Here is a 15,759-nt window from a genome sequence, read left to right as displayed (position 1 = left end):
TAAGTGGCAGTATTTAAGCTTTAACAGCTTATTTAACAGCTACTTTCTACCTTTTGTTTAGTAGAGATGAGTAATTCCAGGTCTGAAAGCTTCCAAATGATTAGTGTTTTTTGTTTGAAAGAAGAACTCAGCCTAAATCTGCAGAGTTTGTGTCTTAAACATGTGTGACTGAAACAAAATACAACTCCAGATATTATTTTTGTGATGAAAAAACGATCAGAAAATGTCAAATGTGTCGTTTAAACAAACAGAACTACTTAATTTTAACCAGTCTGCAGTGGTCCAACATTATTCCTCGCTTACCTTATGCTTTCCAAGTATCGTAATTATTTACAGTGATGAATTTGTAAGCACCTCTCTTACAACTCTTAGAGACCAGAGCTGACATTTGCAGGGACGCAAAGCTAATAACAACTTCCAGGTTATTAAATAATAAAACTCTTTATTATTAGATACAGATAGCCATACTTTGACCTCAAGAGATGCTTATATAATATATTTGTACTCGGAAAAGTACAAGGATACATTTCGCTGAAGTACATGGGTAAAACTTTAACCATTAATATTTACCAAAGGATTATTAAAAATCTGCCACCTGCTTGTTTCCATGGAGATGTTAATGCTTTACCATAGGCTATTCTTACTGTGGGTGGGGTCAACTTTTCACAGAACTGACCTGTAATTTGGGTTTATCTCCATAGAGATAGATAAGTTTCATGCTGTATTTTTTGTTGGAACATACTCTGGACAATGACATAGAGACAAACAAGTGGTGGTCATCAAACAAGTTACATAGTGCACCTTTAAAGGGACCATACACTATTTTCTGATCTGTTATAAAGTTGTTTCCTCATCAAAAACAGACCTGGAGTTGTGTTTTGTTTAACACACAAACTTTACATTTAATGCACAAATCCCAGTTCTTCTCTCTGCAAACATTCTTCCATTTTGATATGTCATGTGGTAATACAGGAAGTGCTCCACTCTGTTTTTAAACTCCATGCACCTTCTTTAGAATCATTTGGATCATTTCAGCTTTGAACAGCTGAACAGAAAATCAGAGGTAACAGTTAACTTGAAAACGAGCATGTCATAAAAATGCTGTATTTTCCGCAACATACAGCGTGTTCTTAAGCCTCCAACCCCATCAAAAAACGACTGTGCGCCCCACAATCCAGAGCGCCCTATACACGAATCCACTCAGGTGTCTCAGCACGACTTCAGTAAACTATAAAGCCGCACCACCCGCAGCACACGCAAACACGCATGGAGCAGACAGCGACCGCACAGCGAAAAACACCCACAGACACACTCATCACTCCACACCGACGAGGAACAGAACGGAGGAACGGAACAGAGGAACGAAACGAAAAAGCAAGTGCAATGTGCCACTTCTAGCCACAACTGAAGAGTCACTGCGAACACGCCAACAATCCAGCGGTCCCAGACAGCACCCTCCCTACATGACAAAACTGAACAAAGCCCAGAGTCACCGTGAACGCGACAAACAAAGTCCCACTGAGCCATCCAACTGTTGTGTTTCTTTTAAAGTCCAGTGCACTTTATTTGTGAAAAAAGTATGAAAATAGACCATTTAATGACAGTGCGCGTTATAATCCAGAGCGCCCTATAGTGCGGAAAATACGATACATCTGACTTATATAGCACTTTTTTGGACACTTAAAGAAGCTTCATGACATCACAAGGTGGAACAGAGCATTTTGAGCTTTGGAGATGTAGACAGACTAATAATAAATAACTACTGAAACAAGTGTGAAAGAAACAAAACACAACTCTGTGTTTTTCTGAGGAGGTAACAACATTCTAAAGACATGTATTCTTTGCTTTCTTAATGCTTTGTGCTGTTGTGTTGGATGTTGGATGACAGGACGACATCGTGATGGGGACCCTGAGTGTGAAAGAAAACCTCCTCTTCAGCGCTAACCTGCGTCTGGACCCCTCACAGCATTCCACCAAAGAAAAGAAGAGCCGAGTGGACGCCATCATCCAAGACCTGGGCCTCACCGACTGTGCAAACACCAAGGTACGCAAAGAGAACAATTCATTTAATGCCATTTTGTGTATCACATTTTGGTTAGGAAAGAGCAAACATTTATGCTAAACGAAGCTACTGTTTTTGGCCTGATTTAAATGGTTTCACCTGACTATGGGGATGTAACAATATTCAAATCTCTCGGTATGATATTATCATGATATGCTGTTCACGGTATGATATTTATTGCAATATTCTGGGGAGGCTGATATAATTATAGATAGGACACTTTTTTGCTTTTAAAATACCTTGACAAAATTTTGGTGTGAATTATTACTGTCTTAATCTCAAGAATTCAAGTAAAAGCATATAACTTCATGTTGTCTGCGCTGAAATGAATTATGGGATATGTAGTTCCCAATATTTATTAGCTAGTGCTACTATAAAAATGCATTTAAGCAAAGGAACTTGTGATTTGATATATTGTGATGGCCCACGGTGTTATTGTGAGACTTTTGATGATACAATATCACGATATTTTGGTTACTGTTACACCGCTAGTAATATTACATGCTGAGGTTACCGCAAATTTAAAGTTCTTCTATTATGCAAAATCGACTCTTGTGAGCTTTAAGTTATGTTAAGATATAATGTCATCAGAACATACTCTGAGTTGTGTTTTGTTTAATTCACACGTTTGAGTAATCCTTTATTATTAGGGTCAGTCCATATGAAATCAGCTGCCCTCCCCTGTGAGCCATCTCAGATTTGACTGAAAAAAATTCAAGAAATTTCTAAAGTGACCAAATGAAAGAATCTCAAGTTTTGGCCCGTTGAAATTTTGGGGCCATGCTCACTTTTTTGGAAGCCTTAATTTATAAGCATGTTTGAGAGACCATAACTTCATAAAAAACAGAGCTAGGAAGCTGAACATTTGTATTATTGTATATTCTTTGTCATAGATTCTGAATCTGTTGTCAAATATTGGGCATCTTCATTAAGGGGGGTGCTGTGGGCCCCCAAAATCTCACATTTGGTTGCCGCTCAATTTTTTTTAAAAATTTTGAGGTCCAAGATCTATTTACACCAAGCAGATATTTATAAACTAACTGTTGAACCTGAATATTTGAGAGAATGACCATTTTGACACAAATCTCACACCTTTCTGAGCTTTCATGTGGATGGTGCAGAGCCCCAAATATAGTCACAGACCAAATGTGACCTTTCTGGCCCCTTCTTTGGACCCTTGGTTCCCTATGTGGGAACAGTTAGATGTTGATAAAATTTTTACCAGAGAAACTCTGGCATATTCTGATTAGTTTAAAGTAATAAAAACATCTATTATTAACTTCTCAATTTCAAACGGAATTTTTGAAAATGAGCTCTCATGGGTCATTTTTGGTGGAGCTTAGATACTTTTCCACCAGCTAGAAAGATTAAATTTCAGAATCTATGACCAAAAATCTACAATAATACAAATTTGCAGCTTCCTAGTTCTATATTTATGAACTTATGGTCTCTCAAACATGCTTATTAATTAAGGTTTCCGAAAAAATTTCAACGGCCGTAACTCAGGAACGACTGAAGGGATTGAGCTAAAGTTTTAGATTCTTTCATTTGGTCATTTTATAAATTTTTGGAAATTTTTTCAGCCAAACTGAGATGGCTCATAGGGGAGATTCCTTGAAAGCGGGTGATTTCATACGGACTGACCAATTAGTCTGTCTTCATCCCCAAAGCTCAAAATGCTCTGTTCCACCTTGTGATGTCATGTAGTGGTAGTTAACACTTACCTTTTACCTTTAGTAGTAGTTTAGATTGGCTCAAATTATACAAATGATTCTCGCAAAGATGTAAGGAGTTTAAAACACAGCGTAGTTCTTCGTTTATTACTATATGACAACACAAGGTGGAACAAAGTGTTTTCTGTTGGTGAAAAGAACTGTGTTAAACGTGTGAATGAAACAAAACTCAACTCCAGGTGTGTTTTTGGTGAGGAAACAACATGATAACATAAATGCATAGATAGACCCTTTAAAGCTGCACTTTGACTATACAGATTGACTTCATGGAGATGTTACCACATTCCTGAGAATGTTCCATGGTACGATATTAAACAGGCCACTGAGCTGCCCTCTTTCGCCAAGGTCGCTCCCACTAGCATTAGTAACAGGTTTGATTGACAACGTTGCTAAGTGCCCTATTCCTACCAGATGTTGATGTAGCCTGTGGCATGTATCTTTCACAGATTGGTACAGAGTTCTTGCGTGGCGTGTCCGGAGGCGAGAGGAAGCGCTGTAGTATCGGCATGGAGCTCATCACCTCTCCCTCCCTGCTCTTCCTGGACGAGCCCACCACCGGACTGGACTCCAACACGGCCAACTCCATCATCGGCCTGCTGCACAAGTACTGTACACACTTTACAAGTACTATTCATACTTCAAGAGTAAAAAACATATATAAGTCGCACCAGACTATAAGTCGCACTTTTTGGGGGAAATTTATTTTATAAAATCAGAGACCAGGAACCAACATTTCATCATGAAAAGCAAGTTATAGTAATAACAATAGAATAAAGAACAACAGTCTGAATAGGCGTCTGGTATGTGAATGTAACATATTCAGATAATTATAGTAAAACAACAGAACATAAGTTTACCAAACTCTCCATCTCACTCCAAATCACTAAATCCATTGAATCCATTGAATTCTTCATCTTCGGTGTCACTTCCGAGCAACTCCGCGTAACTTCGGTTGTCACTGAAGTCCAGGCATGGTGCACCCTCCCGGTTGCCGTGACGCTGAGTTCTCCACTCCCACTTTCTGCCAGTCCCTCACTCACTCCATACTTTCTTTCTGCTGCTCGATTACCGTTTTCTGCTGCATATTTCACTACCTGCAGCAGGCAGCAGCTTTTTCTGCAGGAGACATGTGCAGTAAACTGACAAGCCTAGAGCGCACTCTCAAGGCTGTCAGTCTGAAAAAATGTATATATATAAGTCACACCGGGGTATAAGTCGCAGGAAACACCCAAACCATGAAAAAAGTGCGACTAGTCCGAAAAATACAATACTTGTAAAGCACGTAATATATGCACTGAACTACTAAACACACTTTACATGTACTATACCCTCAGGAGGACTACAAAATAGATGTTACTGCAATATTTATTTCATAAGAAGAGGCAGGAACCTACTTATCAGTTTTTTTTATGTGGTTTGTTTTAAAGTGACCCTATTTTATTTTTTTATCAGTAGGTAGTTACAGTTTAATTTTGACCCAGTGTTAAGAATGGCACTAAACGCATTATCATTTAACATTTATTACATTTAACATGGACTATACTCAAGCAAGCACAAATAAAACAAATAAAAGAAGTCTACGTACAGTATGTTTTCCATGAAGAAACAACTTTATAGCATGGTAAAATAAACTATAGAAAGCTAATTTAGCTCAAGAAAAGACCTTGTCATCATTCTGTTGTCCCACTGTATCGTACTGTAATATAAAGCTTGTATCTCTATGTGCAGACTGTCCCGCAGAGGTAAAACAGTGATCTTCTCCATCCACCAGCCTCGCTACTCCATCTTCAGGCAGTTTGACCACCTGACCCTCATGCACAAGGGGGAGATGGTGTACGCCGGAGCAGCCGTCCAAGCCCTGGACTACTTCACAAACCTCGGTATGGACTTAGAGACTTATACTTAGACAAACTTTACTGATCCACAACGGAACAATGATATCATGAATGACAGGCCATAGAGTTATCTTTTCCATAAGGGTGAGTTGTTGTGCAGTTGTAGGGAGTATTATTTGTTACATAAGGGTGAGTTGTTGTACAGTTATAGGGAGTATTATCTGTTACATAAGGGTGAGTTGTTGTACAGTTGTAGGGAGTATTGTCTGTTACATAAGGCTGAGTTGTTGTACAGTTGTAGGGAGTATTATCTGTTACATAAAGGTGAGCTGTTCAGTTGTAGGGAGTATTATCTGTTACATAAGAGTGAGTTGTTGTATAGTTGTAGGGAGTATTATCTGTTACATAAAGGTGAGTTGTTGTACAGATGTAGGGAGTATTATCTTTTACATTAAGGTGAGTTGCTGTACAGTTGTAGGGAGTATTATAGTATGAATGTAGTCCTGTAGTCCTGTATGTAGTCCTGGAGAATAAGTTCTCTCTTACCTCTATTGATTCTTTGCAGTTGATGTCATCAATATTCTGTGGGAGTATGATGCTAATTGTTGGCACTGCTCTGTCTGAGGCTTTGTTGGACTTTAATTTGAGATTTGTTTTAACAAGAGTGCTGATACTGTGATACCTTTTACTTTTCGTAATTAATTTCTGTTTGTTTAGCTTCTGATGAAAGGGAACTATCAGTCTAACGGACATGTAAAGCATTAATGAAAATCTGCAACCGACTTATTTTCAGTCAAATCAACCATTTTGAGAAGAAAGGACCAGTTTGCAATCCAAACCCACAAATAAAAAAATAACCCAAAAATTCTAAAATATTGAATAGTATTTTTTTGCCTAATTACAAGTTTCTTAAAGCTCGTGTTTAATGTGATCTGCTTCAGCTTTGACATGGGAATTGTTCAGACCAAACAAAAGCTCACTCTACTTTCTTTCGGACCATCTCCAAGGACACTTACTATACCTGTTCTTATATTTACCCTCAAAAATTTAGGTCGAATTTGAAATCTGACTTTCCTTTGTGTAGAGACAGAGACAGAGGATTGGTTTCACAAAGACTCCAGCGATTCCTCTGTGCAAGATTTCAGTCAGAAACAGATTCAGTTTGAATTAAGAGTCATTTTAGTCTGGCATTTTAGGAAAAATAAGCTAAAACATTTTATACAATCTGACCATAAAGAACTGACGTAGCTGAAACTTCAACAGATGAGATGATTTTTACTGTTAAACAAGTCCCTCTCAAATAACATTTTTTCTTGAGTTTCAGTCAGTCTTGGCAGTGTTTAATGGGTTCATTGTGTCACCATTGTAACTGATGAACATTCAACCATACACATACATGTTGACCCCCCCCCAGCATGATGTTACTTCAAAGTATCAATACATAAGCTTTTGGGATACATTTTACCCATGGAGGATTCTTGTGTTGCCTGATAGGATACCAGATTGACACCTTCAACAACCCGGCCGATTTCTTCATGGACATCACGAACGGAGAGACCAAATCGACAATGCCACCTTTTGACTCAGGTAATTCCAGCACTGAGCAATAGTTTTAAGCTTAGATAAGATAAGATAAGATAAACCTTTATTTGGGGATACTATGGTGTTGCAAGTTCAAGAACAGCAGCAATGTTGATTCTCGTGACTTTAAAGCCACATTAGAACATTGTTACCTCAACATCAGAAACATACTTGGAGTTGTTTCATTCACACATGTTTGAGTACTTCCTTATATAGTCTGTTTACATCTCCTAAGCTCAAAAGGCTCTGTTCCACCTTGTGATGTCACGTAGTGGTAGTTTTCAAGTTAATATGTACCTTTTCCCTTTGTTAAATAGAGATTAGCTATTCCAGACATGAAATTATCCAAATGATTCTAATGACAGTGTATGGAGTTTCAAAACACAGTGGAATATTTCCTGTATTAGCACATGACATCACAAGGTGGAACAGAGTGTTTACAGTCTGAGAGAAGAACTCTAAATATGCAGCACTGTGTTAAAGTATTTTCATGCTTTGTTCTCAACTTCAGTCACACTCAAAGCGCTTTACATCAAGAACTATCCATTCACACACACACTCATGCACCAGTGTACACAGACGAGGTAGTGAGCGATGCAGGCTAAGTGTCTTGCCCACGGACACAATAACAGCAGCCTCCTCAGACACCAATGTGTAGTGTCTAGAGTCCTCAGGGCGCTCATTCTAAGGCTGTAGTTCACTAAAGAAATTCTTGGTGAACTAAAGACATGTCCTGTCGATCATTTAGTCAACTAAAAAAAAGAAAGTGACACGCTCTAAAAACACATATTTCATATTACATATTTACATATTTCTGACGGGTGTATCTGACCCAAACTGTACTCACAAGAAACACCTGCACAGGAGTTCAAGCAAATATCACATAACATTTTAAACGTGTGAATCATGAATTTAATCTGCCTTTTTACAATACCAAAAAATATCAAATCAACAAACTGTGTCACTTTTCCTTTCTGCTGCTGTCCTTAGTATCTAAATAAAATGGATGGTCAACTTATGGAAAATTTGGTTAGCTAAAACACAGTCAGTTATGCTCTCCATTTATTACATAACTATAACTTATATCATTTATCCTCTGTATCATATATCTTGCTGTTTGCTCCCTAGAGGACGCCCACACCTTCCTGGGTGAAAGGTACCGTCAGTCACGGCAGGGCAGAGTTGTGCTGGAGGAGCTGGAGCAAGCCCACAAGAACGAGGTTCTGGGAGGCAAGAGCTCGGACCAGAGCGTAGGCTACGCCACATCCTTCTTCTATCAGGTCTGATCACGTTTGTGCACCCAGTGAGCAGGGCGGTTTACCTGTCAAGGCCAGAACAATTATCAGCTATCAGTTTGGTCCACACACTGTCTGTCGCATCTCGAGCCAGATTCAGACAGTCCTGTGTAATCAGATTTCTTCATTTCAGCTGACACATGTAAAATGGATGGGCTCATAGGTCATCTTTTTTGAGCAATCTCCAACATACGCTTAGCCTTGTGTACGCTTTAAATTTGACCTGAGCAATGGTCGGCCACAGGGCTTCTATACACAGGAGGAGGAGTTTCAGGCAACATGACAAGATCCCCAAGCGCCACACCTACCCCACAGACTGTGTATATATTATATATACAGAAACAAAACAAACATGGCGGTGCCAGTGGACAGTGATGGTGGGATATAACGCTCTTAATGTACAAATTTTTTATTGCACATCTTACATCTTCCCTTTCCAGCACTTGGTTTTGGTTTTACCTGGAGCATGTTGGATTGGCTAAAAAGAACTTGGTGGGTGGGCACTTCGGGGTGGCACACTCAATCATCTCGAGGCATTCTGCTGCAAGTTCCTCCATTTTCTGAACACTTTCAGCTAGAGCCATTCCAGACAGATAATATGTAGAACTAAATTCAGAGGGATACACATATCAATCTGGTGTGAGCCAGGTTAACATAGACTACCAGTCACACAGAAGACATCAAAGACATGAAGCAAAATGTGTGGAATTACGTAGAAAAGACAAAAATTAAATAACTCAACATTTTTATTTTTTTTTTATATATATTTTATATTCAAATGCTTAAAGTAGTCACCCTTTGCTTTGTCAGCAGTGCTACAAACCTTGGCCTTCTTTATGTGGTCAGCTTATCAGAGTCTGATCCCGTTAGATCTCAGAAGCTGAGCAAGGCTGGGCCTGGTTTGTACTTGGATGGGAGACCACTGGGAAAATCAGGTGCCACAGTGGGGCACCAATCGCAAAAAAAAACATTGTTGTTGTGTCCTTGGGCAAGGCACTTCACCTACATTGCCTAGTATGAAAGTGGTGTGTGCATGAGTGTTGGTCGGAGGGGCCAATGATGCAGACTGGCAGCCTCACTTCCGCCAGTCTACCCCAGGGCAGCTGTGGCTAAAATAGTATCTTTTCACCACTGAATGTGGAGTGAATGAATAATGAACTGTAAAGAGTCTTTGAGTGTCCAGAAAAGTATTATATAATTATTATTATTATTATTATTCTCTCAATGGGTTTCATGATGAAGCCTCCTGAAATGGTTCTCACTTCACAGCTGTGCCTTGTCAGGGTCAAGAAATGCCAAACGTGCAAAGCAGTGGTCAAAACAAAGGGTAAAGACTGCTTTTAAAAATCTAAAACAAGTTCTGAGTTGTTCTGAGTTATTTTTTCTTTGCTACATTCTACATGTGTCCTCTCATAGATTTGGTGCCCTCAGTGAGAATCAACAATGTAAATATCATGTAAATAAAGAGAAACCAAAAGTGCAAAAGAGTGTCCAGTCTTTTGACTGGTAGTGTTTCTCTCCTCACAATAAGTTTAGTGCTTTGCTCTTTGATTCAGCAGAAATCTGTGATGTTCCCCCCAGTCCCCTGTGATATTTTCCCTTGTAAGCAGCCATGTTTGCTTTGATATGGGTGGGCCATGTGTGTCCCTCATTGACGAATCCACCTGTCAATCACGCCTATATGAATTCAGAGAGATTCACTGGTAACTGAAGTCACAACTTTGCAAAGTGTGTATTCTGGATCCCAGGCAGAGAGCTGGGGAGAATAGTATGAACTAGTGGTCCAAGAAATTTCTCAAGCAAGAGTGAAAAGTATTCTAGGAAACTTCTACTCAAGTAAAATAAATTATTAGAGTAACTGCCACTGACATACATTTAAATTAATTTAATTGGAAAACAAATGGAAAATAAAATCTGGATCAAAGGATAAACACAAAAATTAGAAAAAATAAATCATATGTGAAGGAGCAGTGCAGGAAATACAAATGTTCATATCATTTCATGTTGTCTACCCAAACTTTTATCACCTGTACTCACAATAGGAAAAGGAATCACATCCTTTACTCAAGTGTACTCAGGAGTACTACTACTTCAATAAAAAATATTACTAAATAGGAGTACTGTTACTTCCATTAAAATATTACTCAAGGAGGAGTAAAAGTATGGTGACTGAAAACTACTCTGCCTGGCTCACGAATCCCTTTAAACAGCCCAGATTAAAACTGACTTTACCCTTTAAGTAATATTGCATATAGTTTACATCCAGACTTCGGATTAAAATGTTTAGCAAGTTTTGTCCATTGAACTTGTCCCCACATTTATTGCACTTCAAACAGAGGCTGCGCTATTGTGAACGATTTCGTTGAGATTATAACAGGAATTAATTGCATCTTACTCAGCATTTCATTTCATTTGGTTTTCAAGAACAACATATTTTATAATGGCAGATTTTATGGGGCTTTATTGTTTAATGACGGGCTGTTATGGTAACGTGCTTCGCTGTCCGCTCCATGAACTCATTTACACCAAGGTTTCTGTAATAAACTGTGACGCACTCAGCCATCAGAGACAATATGGAGACTGTGTTGAATAGAAACGTGGCTCTTTGACAAATGGATCTGAAACTTCTTACACCAAATACCACTACCAGTACAACCAGGTCTAACTCTAGACTTGATCAGGCATAGATAGGGCTAAACCATGTGTTTTGTGTTTTCTTGTAATAATACAAAGAGAGTTATATAGTATTGCTTATTCGCTTCATATTTGGGCAGTAGCTTGGAATCCCACCTTGAGCTGCCAGATCTGTCATTTAGGATATAAATGTCCCTAGTCTATAACTTTACGAGTGGGGTAGTGGATTATATTAAATGAAAACAAGTTGTTCAAAGAAGTAAGAAATGGTTCCTGGAAAGTTCTGACATTGTGCATAAAATCATATAATGATAAAATAATTTTCCGGGAACCCTAGTAATGTGTAGTGTGTATGTGTGTTTGACCCAGATTCGAGTGGTGTGTAAACGCTCCATCCTGAACCTCCTGAGGAACCCACAGACCTCGTACGCTCAGCTGGCTCTCAACGTCTTCTTCGGGATTCTGGTGGGACTCATCTACTACCAGATGCCCAAAACAATGCCAGAGGCCATCCAGAACAGGTATGTTGCAGGACCTATGACAGCAACATGAAATCACTGGACCTGGGGCAGACTGATGAAGACGTCACAAACCCAGCACTACCTACTATGCCACTGTGTGTTAATACAATACAACAGAATAGGCAGAAGATGTCAAAGTAGAATCACTAACTAACAATTAATGACTAATGGAAGTATGTTTGACATGTCACCCACATATCCTCTATTATCGTGTTCACAAAACTGAGATGGTCAGAAAGGCCGTAGGGTCAGACATGTCTTTTGTTCGTTAGCCCCAGTTGCTTAGAATTGAAAGTCTATGTGGTTAGAGCACTTGTCCACCAACCCAAAAGTGGAAGGATCGAGCCCCACTCAGACCAAAACCTGCCATTGCCTAGTATTCATGTATGTGAGTGTTGTGTGTGCTTACTTTAGTATCTTATCACCAACAAGTGTGGAGTGAATAAATAACGCACTGTGAAATGTTTTTGTGGTCTTGAAAGCTGCTGTATAAATCCATCGCATCATTTAACAAAGGTATTCTCTAACTGTTCCTTTCAGAAGTGGAGCCTTCTTCTTCCTCATCATCAACATGGTGTTTGGTAACCTGTCTGCTGTGGAGCTGTTTATCAAGGAGAGGGTCATCTTCATGTGAGTCCTCCATACTCACATGTTCATGGCATCAGGGTCTAAACAGTACCCAATAGTACACTACAGCATTACAGACTGTAGTGTTGTCATATGTTGTTCTTGCTCCCTTCTCATTGCAGTCATGAAAACTCCAGTGGCTACTACCGCACTTCTGTGTACTTCCTGTCCAAGATCTTTGCAGATATCCTCCCAAACCGCGTCGTCCCCATCGTCGTGTTCGCAAGCATTGCCTATTACATGATGGGTATGACAAGCACTTTCACTGTGTATAAGTGCAAGATTTATATGATTGTAGTAGCATTAGCAGTACTATGAGTTGTGCAAATTTTAATGAATAAGGTCAACACATTTGGTTCACAAGTCCCTAGAAATACATTTTAAATGTTAATTAAATGTCAGTAAAGACACTTTGACATAAATTCACATAAATTAAAAGTAATTTGTTAAAATACCCCCTCATTGTACCTACTTTTTCCATGCATTTTCGGTGAGGTCAATATAAATCAGCTGTTGTTTTCATCTGTTTTGCATTTTATTGTCTGGTAATAAGGAAGCATGCAAGTCGTTAGCTTTACCATCAGAGCAAAACTCCTCCCTGGTTTCTGAGTTATAAAACGTGAGGAACAACTATGGTCCACTGTATACCGTTTCAAATGAACTAGTTCTGTTTTTCACGTTTTTAGGACAGTAAAAATCAGTTACAGCACCTTTAAAGTCTATATATAAATAAATAACCAAATAAACAAAAAAATATGTTTATTTTCATAGTAAAATATGAACAGTCATCCCCCTTCTGTCCAATTAATTTGATTTGATCTTGTGTGCAGGTCTGAGGCCTGAGTTTCTGGCGTTCGTGTGCTTCGCTCTGAACATGGTTCTGGTCAGCCTGGCAGGAGTGGGTCTGGCCTTCCTTGTCTCGGCCAGCGTGTCCACCTTCGCCATGGCCAACATCCTGATCGCCCTGCCCTTCGTCTTTATGATGGTGAGAAGCTCTCTGCTCACATATGTGGTGGACCTAGGACCTTCTCATGCACCTGTGTCTCTACTCAGGTCTTCGGCGGTTTCCTGGTCAATCTTAACTCCATGCTGAGCTGGCTTTCCTGGATCAAGTGGCTCAGTATCTTCAGTTATGGACTCAATGTAAGTGACACTAAACATATTACAGAAGGTTCTTTTGCTTCTTATCTGGTATTTTGTAATAACAGTTGCATACTTAGATCTTTGTTTTACATTTTATGTACTGTAAAACATAATCTCGAGACTATATGTAGTATTTATATTGAAACCACAGTGTTCTCTTGGGAGTTAAGCAGGTACTGAGGACAGAATGTTGCAGGCCCCCTGTAATAAGAAAAAAAATCTATACATTTATTTACAGTCATAGTGGCCTCAACTGAGGTTGTCAACAATGACAACTCACAAAAATGTAGCACTTCCTTTTGATTGAATTGTCAGCAATATCTGTGCTTCAGAAGAAAAAAAATTGACATCTGTGGATCATTATGTTATGATTTAGACATGGTGGGGGTGATCAGCAATATGGCGTCTTGAAAATAAGCGATTAAAGATTGCTCAAATACAAATGCACAAATCACTCCAAATACATCCTCAAGTGCGTAAATGTTGAGTGGAGACAACTTTAACGTGGGCAAAGTTCTGAAAAGTACATTTTGAGTCTGCTTTAAAAAGAAAATAAATCAAAATAACAAATAAATGTGACTATTCAAAACATGTTGTACACACTGACTATTTTGTCCCTTTAAGGCTGCCTACATTATTGAGTACAAAGGACAGATCTTCTTGGACAACACGACTGAGTAAGTAGCACATTTTATACCCTGGTGTTTTCTGCTGCTATACTCTAGTGGTCTCTGCTGCTATACCCTAGTGTTCTTTGCTGTTACACGCAAGTGTTCTCTGCTACTATGCCAAAGTGTTCTCACCTGTTACACCCTAGTGTTCTCTGCTGCTATACTCTAGTGGTCTCTGCTGCTATACCCTAGTGTTCTTTGATGTTATACCCTAGTGTTCTCTGCTGCTATACCCTCGAGTTCTCTGCTGCTACACCCTAGAGTTCTTTGCTGTTATACCCTAGTGTTCTCTGCTGCTATACCCTAGAGTTCTCTGCTGCTACACCCTAGAGTTCTTTGCTGTTATACCCTAGTGTTCTCTGCTGCTATACACTAGAGTTTTCTGCTGCTGTAGCCAAGTGTTCTCTGCTGCTATACCTTAGTGTTCTCTGCTGGTATACCCTAGTGTTCTCTGCTGCTATATTATAGGGTTCTCCACTCCCACACCCTAGTGTTCTCTACCCCCATACCCTAGTGTTATCTTCTGCTATACCGTAGTGTTCTCTGCTGGTATATCCAAAGGTTCTCTGCTGCTGTACACTAGTGTTCTCTTCCGCTATACCCTAGTTTTCTCTTCTGCTATACCCTAGTGTTCTCTGCTGTTCTACCCTAGTGTTTTCTGTTGCTATACCCTAGGGTTCTCTGCTGCTATACCCTAGTGTTTTCTGCTGCTATACCCTAGTGGTTTCTGCTGCTATACCCTAGGGTTCTCTGCTGTTATACCCTAGTGTTCTCTGCTGTTATACCCTAGTGTTTTCTGCCGCTATACTCTAGTGTTCTCTGCTGTTCTACCCTAGTGTTTTCTGTTGCTATACCCTAGTGTTCTCTGCTGCTATACCCTAGTGTTTTCTGCTGCTATACCCTAGTGGTTTCTGCTGCTATACCCTAGGGTTCTCTGCTGTTATACCCTAGTGTTTTCTGCCGCTATACTCTAGTGTTCTCTGCTGCTATACCCTAGTGTTCTCTGCTGTTATACCCTAGTGTTTTCTGCTGCTATACCCTAGTGTTCTCTGCTGCTATACCCTAGTGTTCTCTGCTGTTATACCCTAGGGTTTTCTGCCGCTATACCCTAGTTTTCTCTGCTGCTATACCCTAGTGTTCTCTGCTGTTATACCCTAGTGTTTTCTGCTGCTATACTCTAGTGTTCTCTGCTGCTATACCCTAGTGTTCTCTGCTGTTATACCCTAGTGTTTTCTGCTGCTATACCCTAGTGTTTTCTGCTGCTATACTCTAGTGTTCTCTGCTGCTATACCCTAGTGTTCTCTACAGTGCAGTGGTTCTCAAAGTGAGGTCTGGGGCCCATGTGTAAGGGGGCCCCCAAATTTGTGGTAACATATGATCTACTTAAATACTACAGTTTCTTATGATACACAGTACAATCCTAAACATATAAAGTTTATTTATGGAAAAAAACACACCAGTACAATATGGACTATGAGAAATGAATCTTTTATCAAATCTGAATCACAGGATCAGAGGAGAGGTGCTCCTCGATATGCAAGGCCTGGACTACTCAGCGTGGGGCTACTGGCAGAACGAGGTGGCTCTGATGGGGATGATTCTGGTCTGCATGTTCTTCGCCTACATCCAACTGCTACGGATCAACCGCTGGAAATGA

At 39.6% G+C, this 15,759-nt stretch overlaps 1 protein-coding gene across 1 annotated transcript in view; it reads left to right on the top strand.

Moving 5' to 3' along the window:
* The window catches only part of abcg2b (ATP-binding cassette, sub-family G (WHITE), member 2b), a 22,735-nt gene extending 6,976 nt beyond the window's left edge, over positions 1–15,759 (top strand). The window contains exons 5-16 of the mRNA XM_020922707.2: positions 1,889–2,044; positions 4,242–4,399; positions 5,524–5,675; positions 7,125–7,217; positions 8,340–8,491; positions 11,510–11,661; positions 12,202–12,291; positions 12,411–12,535; positions 13,119–13,273; positions 13,342–13,431; positions 14,056–14,108; positions 15,612–15,759. Of these exons, the coding sequence (XP_020778366.2) occupies positions 1,889–2,044; positions 4,242–4,399; positions 5,524–5,675; positions 7,125–7,217; positions 8,340–8,491; positions 11,510–11,661; positions 12,202–12,291; positions 12,411–12,535; positions 13,119–13,273; positions 13,342–13,431; positions 14,056–14,108; positions 15,612–15,759 (1,524 nt within the window). The remainder of the gene's footprint in view (positions 1–1,888; positions 2,045–4,241; positions 4,400–5,523; positions 5,676–7,124; positions 7,218–8,339; positions 8,492–11,509; positions 11,662–12,201; positions 12,292–12,410; positions 12,536–13,118; positions 13,274–13,341; positions 13,432–14,055; positions 14,109–15,611) is intronic.

This window comes from Boleophthalmus pectinirostris, unplaced genomic scaffold (genome assembly GCF_026225935.1).
Source record: "Boleophthalmus pectinirostris isolate CB_2022bp ecotype Guang Dong unplaced genomic scaffold, ASM2622593v1 HiC_scaffold_22, whole genome shotgun sequence".
In the NCBI taxonomy this organism is placed as follows: Eukaryota; Metazoa; Chordata; class Actinopteri; order Gobiiformes; family Gobiidae; genus Boleophthalmus; species Boleophthalmus pectinirostris.
This window is presented reverse-complemented; position numbering and strand designations above follow the sequence as displayed.